The 14,317-nt window shown below is 39.7% G+C and overlaps 2 protein-coding genes across 7 annotated transcripts in view; both read left to right on the top strand.

Moving 5' to 3' along the window:
• mpripb (myosin phosphatase Rho interacting protein b) overlaps positions 1 to 3,521 on the top strand; it is a 52,757-nt gene extending 49,236 nt beyond the window's left edge. For 3 of the 4 annotated variants that reach the window (XM_086065226.1, XM_086065229.1, XM_086065228.1), the window contains exons 21-24: positions 730 to 816; positions 915 to 1,080; positions 1,499 to 1,584; positions 2,617 to 3,521. In XM_086065226.1, the coding sequence (XP_085921352.1) occupies positions 730 to 816; positions 915 to 1,080; positions 1,499 to 1,584; positions 2,617 to 2,688 (411 nt within the window). In that variant the 3' untranslated portion in view covers positions 2,689 to 3,521. Of the gene's footprint in view, positions 1 to 729; positions 817 to 914; positions 1,081 to 1,498; positions 1,585 to 1,898; positions 1,973 to 2,616 lie in introns of all 4 variants that reach the window. The other variant, XM_086065227.1, reaches the window with a different exon arrangement.
• Positions 3,522 to 3,969: 448 nt separating this feature from the next.
• Positions 3,970 to 14,279, top strand: LOC147157180 (uncharacterized). 3 transcript variants are annotated; one of them, XM_086065230.1, is made up of 7 exons: positions 3,970 to 4,120; positions 5,140 to 7,679; positions 8,821 to 8,914; positions 9,574 to 9,623; positions 9,723 to 9,784; positions 12,075 to 12,203; positions 12,496 to 14,279. In XM_086065230.1, the coding sequence occupies exons 2-7, from the start codon at positions 5,145 to 5,147 to the stop codon at positions 12,524 to 12,526; spliced, it is 2,901 nt and encodes a 966-aa protein (XP_085921356.1). In that variant the 5' UTR covers positions 3,970 to 4,120; positions 5,140 to 5,144; the 3' UTR covers positions 12,527 to 14,279. The 3 variants fall into 3 exon arrangements, with proteins under 3 accessions (XP_085921356.1, XP_085921358.1, XP_085921357.1); XM_086065231.1 differs by lacking the exon at positions 3,970 to 4,120 and adding an exon at positions 4,599 to 4,695; XM_086065232.1 differs by lacking the exon at positions 12,075 to 12,203.
• Positions 14,280 to 14,317: the final 38 nt, after the last annotated feature.

Raw genomic sequence — 14,317 nt, forward strand, 5'->3', positions numbered from 1 at the left:
CTATTTTAATTCAATTTTTTAATTAAAATAGAAGTGGTATGTAAATTGCTTTAACAAAAAAAGGTTCCTCATCAATGCAAATTCAGATGTAGTACTTAAAGGTTATATTGATTAATATTTGTGGTATAGAGGTAGTTGTTATTACACACAATCACGTAGTGCTCACACGTAGAAAGCTGAGGCATTCGCTGCGTGAAGTGACGTGTGATGACTAATGCGTACACTGTACAGTGGTCAGCTTCCTTACGGCCATAGAAGAAAACTAATTTAAGATACCGGTAAATGACACTCATTATATTTTGTTTAACTAGTTTGCGTTTTGGATCTCATGATGCTGTTGACAAACTTGAATTTTTTTTTATTTTATTCATTGTGCCTGTGAAAACAGCTATAGTGAGCTACATGTATGCTTTGTGTCATGTCTTAATTTAAAGACTTTTTACTCACCCAGTTATAGAGATTTTTTTTTCACTCAAATGACTCGTTTTGAAGCAGTGATTCCCGTATGTGCAATAATGCATGGATGCAGGTCTGAGTTTTAGTTCTATCATTCAGCCAGTATTAAATTGTTAATCTTAAAATGACTGAGCGCTTCAGAGTGGTTTACATCCAAGAATCAATTATTTCTCCACCCCTTCCCTACATATAGAAATTATAAGAATGTCATTAGTTTGACTGAATTTTGGATAAAGTATTCCGCTTTGTTTTTATCATCTGCTTGTTTGGCAGGTAATGCTGAGGGTGAAGGAATCTGAGATCCAATACTTAAAACAGGAAATCAACTCCTTGAAAGATGAACTCCAAGCTGCACAACGAGTATATCTTTATTGCTACCTTCATTTTAGAAACCTTGTTCCTTAAAAATCTTTGTTAGAGTCACTCGTTGCTTGAGCTGCCCAACGTTGTCGTTTTAGGACAAAAAGTATGCGACAGATAAGTACAAAGACATCTACACAGAGCTGAGCATCGTCAAGGCCAAAGCCGAGCGGGACCTGGGCCGGCTCAGAGACCAGCTGCAACTGGCTCACGAGGCACTTGGTGAACCATCGCTGGAGGAAGTGGACCGTGGAGGAGGATATGGTAGATAGAATCATATCGGCTATTTCGGATATTTAGTTATGGGGCCTTTTGCTGCGACATACTTTAAAAGAGGTTTTATTTATAGCACCTCTTAATAGCTAGAGCACTCTAGTGTTTTCCAACCAGAAAATATAAAGCATGTAGCAATGTCTGTTATGGTTTTAGGGGTTCTTAAAAAAATGAATTCACATTATGAGCTAATTGGTGCAGATGATGCCGTACAGTAGGTGTAATGGGCAAAGGTAAAACTGCAAACTGTATTTTTACTTTATTGCAAGTCATTATGTCTTAAATCATTCAATGTTTTGGCCAAAATAGACATTTCTAATGACCATAGTTAAGGATTGTCTACACCCAAGTTCCTAATACATACAGGTCCTGTTTTCATTTAATTTATTACTGTCATTTTCCCTCCCAGACATAATGAAGTCCAAAAGTAACCCTGACATTCTAAAGATGGCGGCTGCTGCGGCCAAACGTTCAGAACGCACCATGAGATCAAAGGTGGGTTTCCTGTTAATGCTGAAGTCACTTCCACATCCTGTAATTGTGTTGATTCAGGATTTCTTCTGAAAGAGCCTCACCCACCCATTGTGTCTACAGTAGTCAATTGCACAAAAGGAATTGACAGTGGGTGATTCCAGCAGTGTCCTACTGCCACCTACTGGCCAGAGTGGCCGCTTACAATTTGCGGCAGCATTACCAGCTGACCTGTTTTGTTTACTCCTCTTGTGACTATCGAAAATGCGTGGTGCCCTGCTTTCTTCAAAGCAGGGTAACGCACACTTACCGGTCTGTTTTCCCCCCTCTGTCCCCAGTCTGTGAGTCGTGACATGCCCTGGGACAGTTAGTGTTGCTGAGGACGTGTAGGCCTCCCTCCCCTCTCCTTTAGGTACGACGTGCATTTTGAGTAAATCCTCTCGTCGTCCACCTTCAAAGCACCAGACAAATCTGAGTCACCCCTGCACATTCCACTGCACAAATAATCACTGCACAGATGCATGGTGGTGAAGGACACTTGTGGAGCACTGAATGTGTGTCTGTCTGTCTTGTCTGTCGACGATGATGATAAACCTTTGTGGAATGACACCTTAGCAGATGTGCATTTTGTGAATGACTTGCTTTGTAGTGCTACTGTGGACCCCAAACTAACTCAACGAGCGTATTATTTGGTTTTGTTCTCCACGTTGGTACCAAACAGGCAGGTTTACAAGCGTTTTGACTTACTGGCTTGAGTAGGTTGTAATAATGGCCTAAACCCCAAAAAGACAAGTTGGCTTTCCTTGTATAGTGCTTAGTGCCAGGTCTGTGAAGAATGATTACGAGTTTGATGTGCTTTTACTGTGAGTCTGGTTTAAGTAGCTTTAAAGGCATGGATTTCTCCAAAGATTTTGGACAACCTCCAACTTAATACAGGCTCAACTGTACATTGGAGGGGATTAACCTGGCAAAGACATTTGCAGTAATACACATCTCTCTAGTCTCAATAATTGATATATTTTATATTAACATCTGCTGCCCTTTCAATCCCAACAGAGTCTAAAGGAAGGACTGACACCTGAGCAAAGACTCCACCTGTTTGAAAATAAGGACACTAAGGAGTTTTGAATGTGACACGTCACCTCCTCCGACCTTGCTGCATGCTTAAAAGTCCACTATTTTAGCTCTGTAATGGCTTATTTGGTAACACTACACACTGGTCACTAAACAAACATTTATTATTAAAGGACACATGGTATGAAGTTCGGATTTCATGTTTAGAATTTGCATTCCGTGCACTTCAGTTAACTGTGACAATTTTTGTATTGTTTTTTTTTTCTCTCATTGTCTTACTGTAAATATTGTTTTAATTGAGCATTTGTCACGCATACACTAATACTATGACTGTGTAAGCTACTGTTTTAACTCCTAGACTGTTGCGAGCCAAGAATGTGACGTCTAAACGGCCCAGCATTTTCTGCGACTAATACATGCATTAGGAAAGGTTCTGGCGTTCAGATGTGCATGTGAAACGCTGGGTCTCTGTCAGCATTCCAGCACAGATGGAAGTGGGAAGAAAAAGTACAGATTTGCATTATCAGTTACTATGTTGCTCCATCGCTTGACTTCAAAGTAAACATCATAGATGTTCTCTGCCATCCTTGGTTTGATCCCCATGGAAAAACTGCAGCTGAATGCACAAAGAATGAGGTTCTCTGACTATAATTTATATATATTACATTTTATATAGGTTTTTTTTTCTCACTGCAGTCATTGTTACAGTCGTTTAGAAGTTTGTTGTGTTTTTAGTTTTGTTCAGTGACAGTCTGTATTTATTTAAATGGTTGGGATTTTTCTTTCACATTCCCCTTCCTCTGTACTCTCATTTTGTAAATATAAACCGAATACACATATTCACCAACTGATTACAGGTTATTAGCAATAAATATTTTTGCACCCTCTGACTGTGTTGTTGTTTACTCCAAGATTTACTTTTCCAATCAGCAGTTGACCAGGTTATATTGTATGTATATGCAGTTGACACTCGCCTTGGTTTGGCACTCGGCAGTGCTTGAATTTTTACAAACTTATTGAATGAGTGTAAAACTTTTAAATATCGTACTTTTTGTACACCGCTAATCGTCTTACTACCGCATCTAATAAATTTTCCTGACCACTTCTGTTGTATCTTTTTGTCAACCCTTGTAATAAAGACACAGTCTGTTAACAAATAAGAATTGTACGAAATAAATAAAGGGCACTATTGAGTTTAGTAACTAATACAATATCTGAATGGGCTACACGTTATTTCAATATTCTTCCTGCATTCATGGTTTCTGCAGAAACGTGCAGTTAAACATATTTTATTGTGGAGGGGTGCGTCAGGAAATTAAAAATGTATGAGATAACTTGACGTTGCGGTCATCAGCGTTCCGTAAGTCTAAGGTTTTTAATTTGGGGCATTTATAATTTTGTTCAAATAGTTGGGATCTTGAAGGAGATGCAGGGTGGAAGTGTCTTTCAGCTGGACGTTTAAAACGCGACGACCCCTCCCGCCTGGGTAAGTTTGAGCTTCCTCGGTTCAGCGTATCCGTCTTTGTTTCAACCAGTCGGGCCTTGCCCTGATACGTTCACTACTCTGAAAACACGTTGCCAAACTCAATGAAAATAAACTCGCAACTTCATAAATAACGCGTTTCGTTGGGTTTGTATACATCCTAGAAGTAACTTTAACAAGCTCATACATATTTACATCCACTTTTTGATTCGGGATGAGTATTTTAGCAATAACTCTGGTCGAATGAGCCTAACATTTAACATCGTTTGCCGTCCTTCCTTTAACTAAGTTACTAAGCACAGAGACTTAACGTTAAACTATTAAGCAATACAAATTGTAATTTTAGAAGAATAGTATAACTCTGGTGTAGGCACACCTCGCCGAATTTATTATTGGACAATGCAAATCGCTCCATTTTCCGAAACACTCGTGTATACTTCACGATTTTCTGACATAATTTCAAACAAATTAAAACTGACAATTAGTTGTCGTGATTCAGCGCAGGCCTAGCAAGCTAACGTTAGCGTTGGCTAAGCTGTAGCCATCGAGTTGGCATACCTGACCTGTTAACGTTGTTGGTAAGTTGACTGTCGTTTCCAAGAAAACAATCCTTTGAACTTGAGTAGTTCCCTGTAAACATTCGGTGACGTTTATGACAAAAACATTTAAAACGTGTACTTGAGGCGATATCGTGTATTTTAAAATGTGAACGTTATCCTCTTACGCGTCAGTTATTATGTCAGCTGAACGTTTATGACTAATTTCTTGCTTTATCTTGTATATACGCGTTTGATGTATGGAAACATACTACGTAATTTAGGTTAAGAGTAAAAACGTTATATTCTAAGTGGAGACTCAAAAGAGTAGCTGTAGTATGTGTCAAGGTTACTCCCAAGTTGTGCTTCAGTGACTGGACTTCAAAAAATGTTTAAAATAAATAAAGAAAAAACACAACAAAACAAAAAAATAATTGAAATTCTATCAAAGGTTAATTAATTACACAATCTTTGTGTGTTTTACAGTTGCTATGGAGCAACCACCAGGGAGCTTGGATGATCTTCAACCTCAGGACCTATCCACCTCGAGTAACCCAAGGGTGGTTGACCTGACCAGGAAAGGTAGCCTGAATGTCATGTCCTGCGATGTCCAGCATCTAGTTCACAGCCCGGACTGGCACCCAAACTCTGGATTACCCTCTTCAGAGACAGCCTCCTCTAATGCCTCACACCAACCAGCGGATCAAATTCAACCAGACAATGCCTTGTCCCACACCACAGTGACCCTATCCTATGTGAGCAGGTCTCACATTTATGCAGCATCTCAGCCTCTAACTGCTTTGCCGCCTGACAGCAAGTTCTCCCTTCTCCCCTCTTGTGAGGCTGACAAAGGGCTTGGGGAGACCACCTATACCCTGAACCAGCTTTACTTGGAACATATTGACACACCAGTGGACCTCGCCACCAAGGCTTTCTCAAAGGCTCCAGAGGTTGATGGAGTTTGTCTACCACAGGAGTTTTGTAAATTAAATAGAGCAGTAAGTCCGAGCTTGACCCTCAAAGGGGAACACAGCATTCCCAGCAGAGAGGAAACTAGTGAAAGGTTGGACAATGGCCAAGATGACAGCTGGTCAAGTTTAGGTGTGGTTTCTGAAATGTCACCAGCGACTGACACGAATGATGAGAGGAAGGTAAGCTCTGAGATGTTGCTACAAGTTTCTAAAATAGAGGAGCCGGCGGTCCTTCAGAACAAAATGGCTGCAATAGAGCTGTGTACACTGACCATGGACTATAAAAGACCTCTAGAAGACCCAGTTTCTCCCTCTGCTACCTCACTGGGTGATGTCGAGGATGTGTTCATGCTGCCACAGGCCTCCAGCTCACCAAGCGGCGACAACTCTTTTCAAGCATTTGAGGTTGCTTGGGATGACTCAATCACAGAAACGGACATTCAGCTCAGGTCTGGCATTGGGGATACTGCCACAAATTTCGATTCAAGTGATGAAAACACAAGGAGACCAGAGCTGAAGCCTTTGATTGGCTTAACAGAGAATGTTTGTTTGTCTGGAATTTCAGAGGACAAACCCAAAATTCTCACCCCTCACATGAACGGCAATGTCAGTGCACTCCAAAGAACTGTAAAGGAAAGGAAGCTGCCTTTGCGTTCAAATAGAGGGGTTCGCTTAGAATCACTTGTTATGAATTTAAAATCAAGCACTTATAAAGTATCAGGATTCATTAACACTAATGTGGATGCTTCCAAAATGAGAGCTCGGGCTTCTTCTGCAACAAATCCAAAGAGGAATGACATCTCGTTTAATGGAAAAAGGAGAAGCAGAGAGCAAATGAAACAAAAAGTAGTAAATGAGCTTAAAAATGGTAAAGCCAATAGCATTAAAACTCATCAATGCAAAAATACTACCTCTGATTGTGTTAATAATTCTAAAAAATCATCCAGAAAAAGCGTTAAGTTTACAAAGATTGTGCCAGAGGACGTACCATACCCTGGACATTCACCACAGATTAGCCCTGTGAGGTCAAAGAGGAGACATCAATTAACATCAAGTCCTCTGTTTAAAAACTCAAAAAAAGAGCCTGAGCTTCCTGTACACTCTGAGCCCTTGTTAGAAAAACAACAAGCAAGATATCCCCCACCAGCACCTAAAGAAACTCCAAAGAAAAGCCCACGTTCAGCTAAAGCTAAAGGTACGCAAAAATCGTCAGCTGCAAAGACAAAGGTTGCTCGCACTCCCAAGAGGCGGCGGAAGAAGCAAGATACAAGACCATTTTCTTCCATCTTTGCTCCCAAGGAGCCTGAGATCAAATTGAAGTATGTCCACTACAGGCAGGAAAAAAAGGACTTGAGGATCAATAATTTCTCCCCCTTCATCCGCATGCAGCGCCAGCAGTCATCGACATCACTATGCACTGTAGTCAACCACCCAGAAGATGTCAGGACGCAGCCTGAAAAGGGCCAAGGAGAGCTACAGGATTACCACAGTAGCTTTATTTCTGGAACTGTACCCAGCAGTTCCTGTCTCCAGCTGGGTCAGGTGTCCACTCAGGGTCAGCATCAGGGCTCTCTCATCTGTTGCCTGTGCGGGCTCTCTGCCAATGCCATGAACTTGGGGGATCTCCACGGTCCCTACTACCCTGAAGGGTACCGGATATTGACCACCAAAACGTCAACACGTACGTCCGTTCTCCAAGGTGACAAGGGTGACTTCAGTGATTCAGATTCTTCGTTCTGTAGCGTCGGGGCCAGGGGGAGGAAACGGACTACTCTACTCTCGACCAGTAGCCACAGGTCAGTGAATCTGTGGAAGAAGGGCCCTCCGCCAAGCCGCCAGAGGACTGCTGACAACACCGGCAGCCCTGCAGCAAAATGTGCTCGTTCGGAAATGTGGCCAACAGATGTGGAGGACTGGTACAGCCCCCCGGTGCTGTCCATGGAGCCCTGTGAGTACTGGCTCCACGAAGACTGCGGCATCTGGTCTACCGGCGTGTTCTTGGTGAAGGGCAGAGTCTATGGCCTGGAGGAATCTGTCAAAGTGGCCCAGGAGACGGTAAAGCAGCAATTTAAGGCTGTAATGTCCAATATACATAAAGTGTCTTTGTTAACGGCTGTGTAATAGTTTTCTGATGTTAGGCTTGTTTGTAAGCATTTAGTTTGATGTGCAGGGTGACTGAGGAGTACACTTACAAAGTCTTAAATTAACCATATATTTCAGACTAAGTTGCTCCAGTCCGGAGTACAAGTCGCACCAGTCAAAAAAAATGTATCCTGAAGAACAACTAAATATAAATATTGTTTGTTTTAGAAATCATATTAAACTGTTGCTGGACCATAGTTTATGTTATACAGTTACATTACATGAGGGTTGGGGGTCAATTACTTTACAATTTGCAGCTACAGCGGTTCCCCACAAATAATGGTGGCTCTCTACAAGTATTGACCATTTGCATCGACGTCACGTGATCACGTGAGTGCCTTATGACGGACGGCGGAAGGAAATGATTGTTGAATGGAAGTGGACATGACCCGCAAAAAATGATCGCTGCAAATCAGTGAATACTTTATGGGCTGCCAGTCCTTTATGTTGATTGCTGCTGTCAATCAACGCCTTTTGTCTTCATTAGTAGGTATGTGATCAAAAGCAACATTTGGTTTACTCCTTTGTCTGTACAGCCGACTGCACAGCAAGATATGACCATTTTATAAGATAAGCGATTAGATAAAGGACTTTACGCTGAGGTTTGTGTGGTGATGTTCTCCTGTGGGAAGATAGAAGAGATTCATAAACTGTTCATTTTTCAACCCAGCACAGCATTAAGCTTGTATGGTCTTCACCTTGTGTGTTGGTGCTTTCCACCAAGATGTACAGTCAATTGGTTTTGATGCTAAACAGTTGATCTGGGTTGCATTTGCACTGTTGGTTGTTTAGGCTTACGTCATACCACTGCAGATGTTCTCTTTTTTTGGCCAATAAAGTGACTGAGTTATGGATTTTATAGTGCATAAGTGTGTTACACCAAAGTAACGTTTGGATTGTTTTTAGCTCATTGACTTAGAAATGAAACCCCACTAAACCACTTTTAACAAGTATCCATCTTTTATGATAAATGATGTCAGCATGTATCAGTATAGAATACGAGTATGTTTCAAAAACCCTGAGATGCGCTGAAGTCACTTGTATCTTTTTGCAGATGTGCTCGGCCTGCTCTGCGCCAGGTGCAACACTAGGCTGCGTCTTCAAAGGTTGTCCCGGCAATTACCACTACAGGTGTGCTCTGGAGGCAGGTAAGGTTACACTACACCATATATTATTATTATTAGAAATCGGAGCTGAGGGACTCAAGTCATATGACTTGTCTCAAGTCACAAATCAGCATAATGTCCTAGCGTAAAAAAATAGGGAACTTGTGAAAACAGCTACCTCAATATAATTTGCTATTGCTTAGTTATATATCCAATTCTCTTTGACAAACAGAAAATAAACATGTACATTTTGCAAGAAAAATCTGTTTTCTCTTATCTGTCATTGCGACTTGCACTCAACTTGACTTGAGTCACTTGTGACTTGGCATAAATTAAAATACTTGAGGTTTGTCTTGGATTTGGGAGGTTAAGTTTAAGAATTGACTGGAGAATGGTTGTCTTGACAGACTTGATTGTTCATTTTCTACATTTGGCTTCAATTATATGTGTATATTTTTTACTTTATACGTTTTCTGTCAACAGTCCTTTTTTGTTGTTGACACAGCTCATCCAGTGGGGTGCACCGATAGCTCGTCAGATGCTGATGTCACAGCAAAATTTAACTTTAAGCTAAACATGTACATAGCTCATATTGGGACAGAATGTTTGCTTACGCCCACTTCATGTTCCGTGGGTGCTTTTGTTTGCTGTTGGCACTCTCCACGTGTGGGCTGACTTACCTTCTCTTCTTATTTTTGCAGACTGTGTTCTAATTGAAGAAAACTTCTCCATGAAGTGTAAAAAGCACAAGGTGAGTGCAAAACACCTTTTAATGTACTGACGGGTACTTGTCTGCTCAGTAGATACCGGTGCTCTCGGCATTCATGTCAAACTTTCCATTCTATCCTAGAATAAGACATTCAAAACCCCAGTGGGGCTGTACAGTGATCCCAGGAGAAAAAGACCCTCTTGGTGAGTAAAATTCATGTGTATGTGGCGAAACCAGGTGGAGAAATCAATTTAGATAGCGATCAAATGGCCGGTTTCATCTTTACACAAATTTAAGAGTTCCTCAGTGTCTTAATATTTCTCCAGTATGCTTTGCTTTCATCAAAATATCCATGTTCAAATATGAGCTTTTCGTGATATTAAAAAATGAGACCAAGATAAATAATTTTCAAAACGTTCTCCACCATTAATGTAACTTATAACCTGTGCAACTTAATTACCCCAGCATGCACGTCATAAGTGGTATGCAGGGCAATGTTATTTTAGTTAACGAAATAATTACAACTAAAATAGAAAATCATTAACAAATAAAAATACAAATGAAAATGCTTAAAAAAACTAAACGAAAACTAACAAAATACATTTACACTATAATTAGAGCGAAAATATCCTTCATTTTAGTCTTTGGTAATTCATGTAATACATGATCATTTGAGGTTGATTTTAATGTGACTAAGTATATTTATTTCAATATTAACCGGAATAAGGACGTTTGAAAGTGTGTCACTCTGAAGTGATGTCATCTAGCAGCAGCCAATAGAAAAGTACATTCAGATGACGTCGTTCGTAGCCGACAATTTTGCGTGCTTGACTTTTGGCTCCAATTGCTTGGCTCGCCTGCTTTTTCATTTAACACAGCCAAAATGCGACACTGGGTAAGAAATGCGTTACTTTTTTCATTTTACCACGGTGTGTATTGCACATGAGTAATACACTTAAAAAAACAAAAACTAATTAAAACGAATACTGATACTAAAACTAAACCAAAACTAAGCATTTTTTTAAATTATTAAAATAAAATAAAATTAAAACTAACAGAATCACTAACAAAATTAAAAAATAATTAAAAAAAATTACAAAACTATAATAACCCTGTTGTAGGGGCATTCATTTTGTAAATTAGGATGTCTTTCTGAAATTGTAATGGCTCAAAAATTGGCAGATTTGGATGTTTACTTTCAAACTTTATGGGGGAGATCTATTTCTATACAGTAAGAAAAAAAATCAATCTCCAAGCATTATTTGGATACTGTATTGATCACACAACGATAATTATTGTGAACAAAATGAAATATGTAGTCTTGCTCTTGATGAGATGGCAGATGGCTGGCACAGGCCGTCCTCGTTGAGGGCGTGAATTTTTTTAATTTATTTTTTATGACAGTTTGGGCAGAAACAGGAACATGAGTGGTCCTGCTGGAAGGTTATAGCGTTGAATTCAAACTACTGCATTGTTACGTGTCTTGTAGTGTCTACTCCACACTGTTGACACTGCTGTGTGAAAGCGCAAACATTCTGGCCGCAGCTATACATTACAGTATGTGCCAACGTGGAGGAACCGGCACCACTTGAGCACCTTCTGTGAGGTGCAGATACCACCTCATACTACCACTAGTCACACTGCAATGCAACAATAGCCAAGATGTTATTTTTAATAGAAAGATAGTCCAAAACATTTAATATATTGAAAGACAAAAATATTGTACTGAAAGTGTACCGAATCTGTCTTTACAGTTTTACCCCCCAACATTTTTTTTCCCCAAACCAACAGACCTAACTTAAAAGCTTATTATAGGCACCATTCTCCTGTCACGTGTGTGACATTATCACAATAATACTGTTGTTCATCCGGTCTTCAAACTCAGGCCATAATTGAAATCTCATAAATTGTAGTATTTGTCAACATAGCAGTTAAACTTTTCCACTTCCCTTATCAGAGATGTTGAGGCGTCGCGTGTGACGTGATGTCATGTGTGTTTGTGAGTCACACACGTGACTATCCTATAATTTATAAGGTCTCAATTATTACCTAAGCTTGAAGCCCGGAAGAAAAACAGTATATATTCTGTGAGAATGTCACACACGCTGACAGGAGTATGGCGCATATAGATCAATAATCTTGCCCAAAAATGTAGATTATAAAATGAACCAGCAGCCGTTGTTTTCTGGATGCCTAAAATGCAGGATGGGAGAGGATTGAGGCATTTAATAATCTCTTTCTAAAAATCTGTCAATAAAAAAATGAGGCCGATACTTCCTGATTTCTTCTTCCAAATGTACACAACAGAAGTACAGTGGTTCTTTTCTGATTCGGTTGTAGTGGCGAACACTGTGCTTAAATCTTTAAGCGGCTCCTCTCCGCCCATCACTGACACAGAGTGACATGATTAAATAGTGTTTTAAGTCATTAAACAGTTTGCATCATGATTAAATGCTTCAACTCAATTTGTTGTGCATGGCCACCGGGAGGCAGTATAATACTGTCAAGAAGACTCTTTGAGGTGAAAGGCGTTGACCGTAAACTCCATCACAGTGGCTCAGTTTCCCCATGCCTTTTTATGAACTATTTTTGCCTGCCAAGCATGAAGACCACCTGTTATGTGTAAGTTTTCGAAATGTTTTGTTACCAGTACACCTTCAATGCTTTTGCTTCACAGCAGCACTCTCAACCTCCCTTTTTTTCTATAAGCTTCAATATTATTCAGCTTTTCATAGAAGATTAAGAATATATGCATGTTAGTTGTTTTAAATAAACATATACTGCCAACACCACAGCATAAGATAATCTTTCAGAGACATCCAATAATTGTAGGCTTTGATCAGAAGTATGTTCTGCTCAATTATCACTATTTGGCTCAACTATTTTGTCATTGTGTCTCTTTTCTTTTCTGCAGACATTCACCTGCCAACTGGTGCGGGGGCTGACTGGCCCTCTGGACTTTGTGGACTGGCACTCTTGTTGTGGACATCTAGCACCCTTAAACCTTAACTCGTATTTTCTGGTTAGACTTATAAATTGCCAGTTTGTAGAAAATATTTATATGGATTTTTTTTTTTTTCAAACTACAATCAAGATATTTAATTTAAAGAAATAATTGATTATATTTGGTTTTATTTATTCCAGAAGCATATCATTTTGCTTCTCTTGTCAAAGAGTGCTTTTAAATTATTGGCAAAGCCAGTTCATGATTGAACAAAGTAGCTGCAGCAGAGGAAATGGTGAACAGTGGAGCCACAGAAGGTACCTTTTCTGCTAAGAAATATATGCATTTGATTTTTTTCTTTAAGCAACAGAATATGATTTCCAGCTCACGTTTGTAGAGGCAAGTAAGTAATCACGGTGTGCTTGAATGTATCCTCATGTTTGTCTATGTGTTGGCGGGGGGTTAACAGGGAGCACTTTACAGTGGCTGCAGTATTAGTTGACCACACCCCCTCCTCATCTTCTTCACGTTAGACGGGAAGAAGCAGTTCTTAGGCTGGATTTACACTGCATGGTATATGCGACACAAGTACAGTGAAATCATACAGTATGAAAAATGATCCAAGTATGCTACTTTCCCACACGTGTCCAAAAGGCAGGAAGACGCCAGCTAAATAGTATATAGCATTTAATATTTGTATTATTTATGAAATATAGTCTACTTCTGTGTTGTCGCTGTCTAGTGCTGAAGTGTCCAGTGGAGTTAGAATTTGGTCGTCTGTGCATGCAGGTTGTTCAATGTGTTCCGTCATATTAGTTATTTGTCACTAAGTTGAAATGTACATGAAATAGACAGTCAACAAATGCAAATACTGTAACCATTAAATCGGAAACAGGCACTTAATTGGACCTGCAGTGTAATTCCAGCCTTAGCAAAATAATGTGTTTTGATATACGTTTTGTTGTTTTCCCTCATCTAGCTAAAAGCACCTTGGGAGCGGCAAACCTTCTTGTATTGTGTTGTCATGGATTGTGACTCAGCAGAACATTAAATGCCCTGTTTTACAAGTTCAGCCACACTCCACAAACAGCAAAAATAAAATCAGTTAACATTGATTACAATTTCAAAAGGCCGCTCTTATCCACTATAGTTTGTCATTGATTTACAAGATGCAGTGTGGTACCTCATAAGCCTTATCTGTCGTAAGAGGGGCGCACACGCTGTTTGCAGTGCAGAGACAAATCGGATCTGCTCGGGGCAGCATTGTGCTGTGAGAGACTATGTTTGAACAGTTCACCGAAAGAGACAACTGGCCATAAAAAGACATGAACGTTCATTCGTGCCATGTCTCACTTGGGTTTGCATACTTTTAACTTTTTTCCAAGGGTCACACAACTGCGCAAAATGCATTTTTCATTTGTTTGTGTTGTACAATACAACTTTTTAATGATGTGTGATTATTATGAAATATTTTTAATTTGTTGTGTGTTATCTCAGGGATAAATTGACTTGTTTTTGTTGGGTTAATGGACAGGAATTATAAAAGCCTTTTGTTTCTGGTCCGGACATTCCAGCACCACCTATTATCTCGTTGTTTGGGTTGAACAAGTGACTGCGAGTCGTGCCACGTTTATTTTATTTTTCATTGTCACATTTATTTTATTTTTATTTTTATTTTTTACATCCCTGCTCTCCTCTTGTAGCATTGGAGACATTTGAGTGTCCAAATAAAAATATTTTGTTTGAAAATCAAACACATCTGTGCTTTGTTTTTATTTTTATATATATGATA

The sequence above is a fragment of the Leptonotus elevatus genome, chromosome 20 (assembly GCF_054856555.1).
Source record: "Leptonotus elevatus isolate MCC_2025b chromosome 20, RoL_Lele_1.0, whole genome shotgun sequence".
NCBI classification, from domain to species: domain Eukaryota; kingdom Metazoa; phylum Chordata; class Actinopteri; order Syngnathiformes; family Syngnathidae; genus Leptonotus; species Leptonotus elevatus.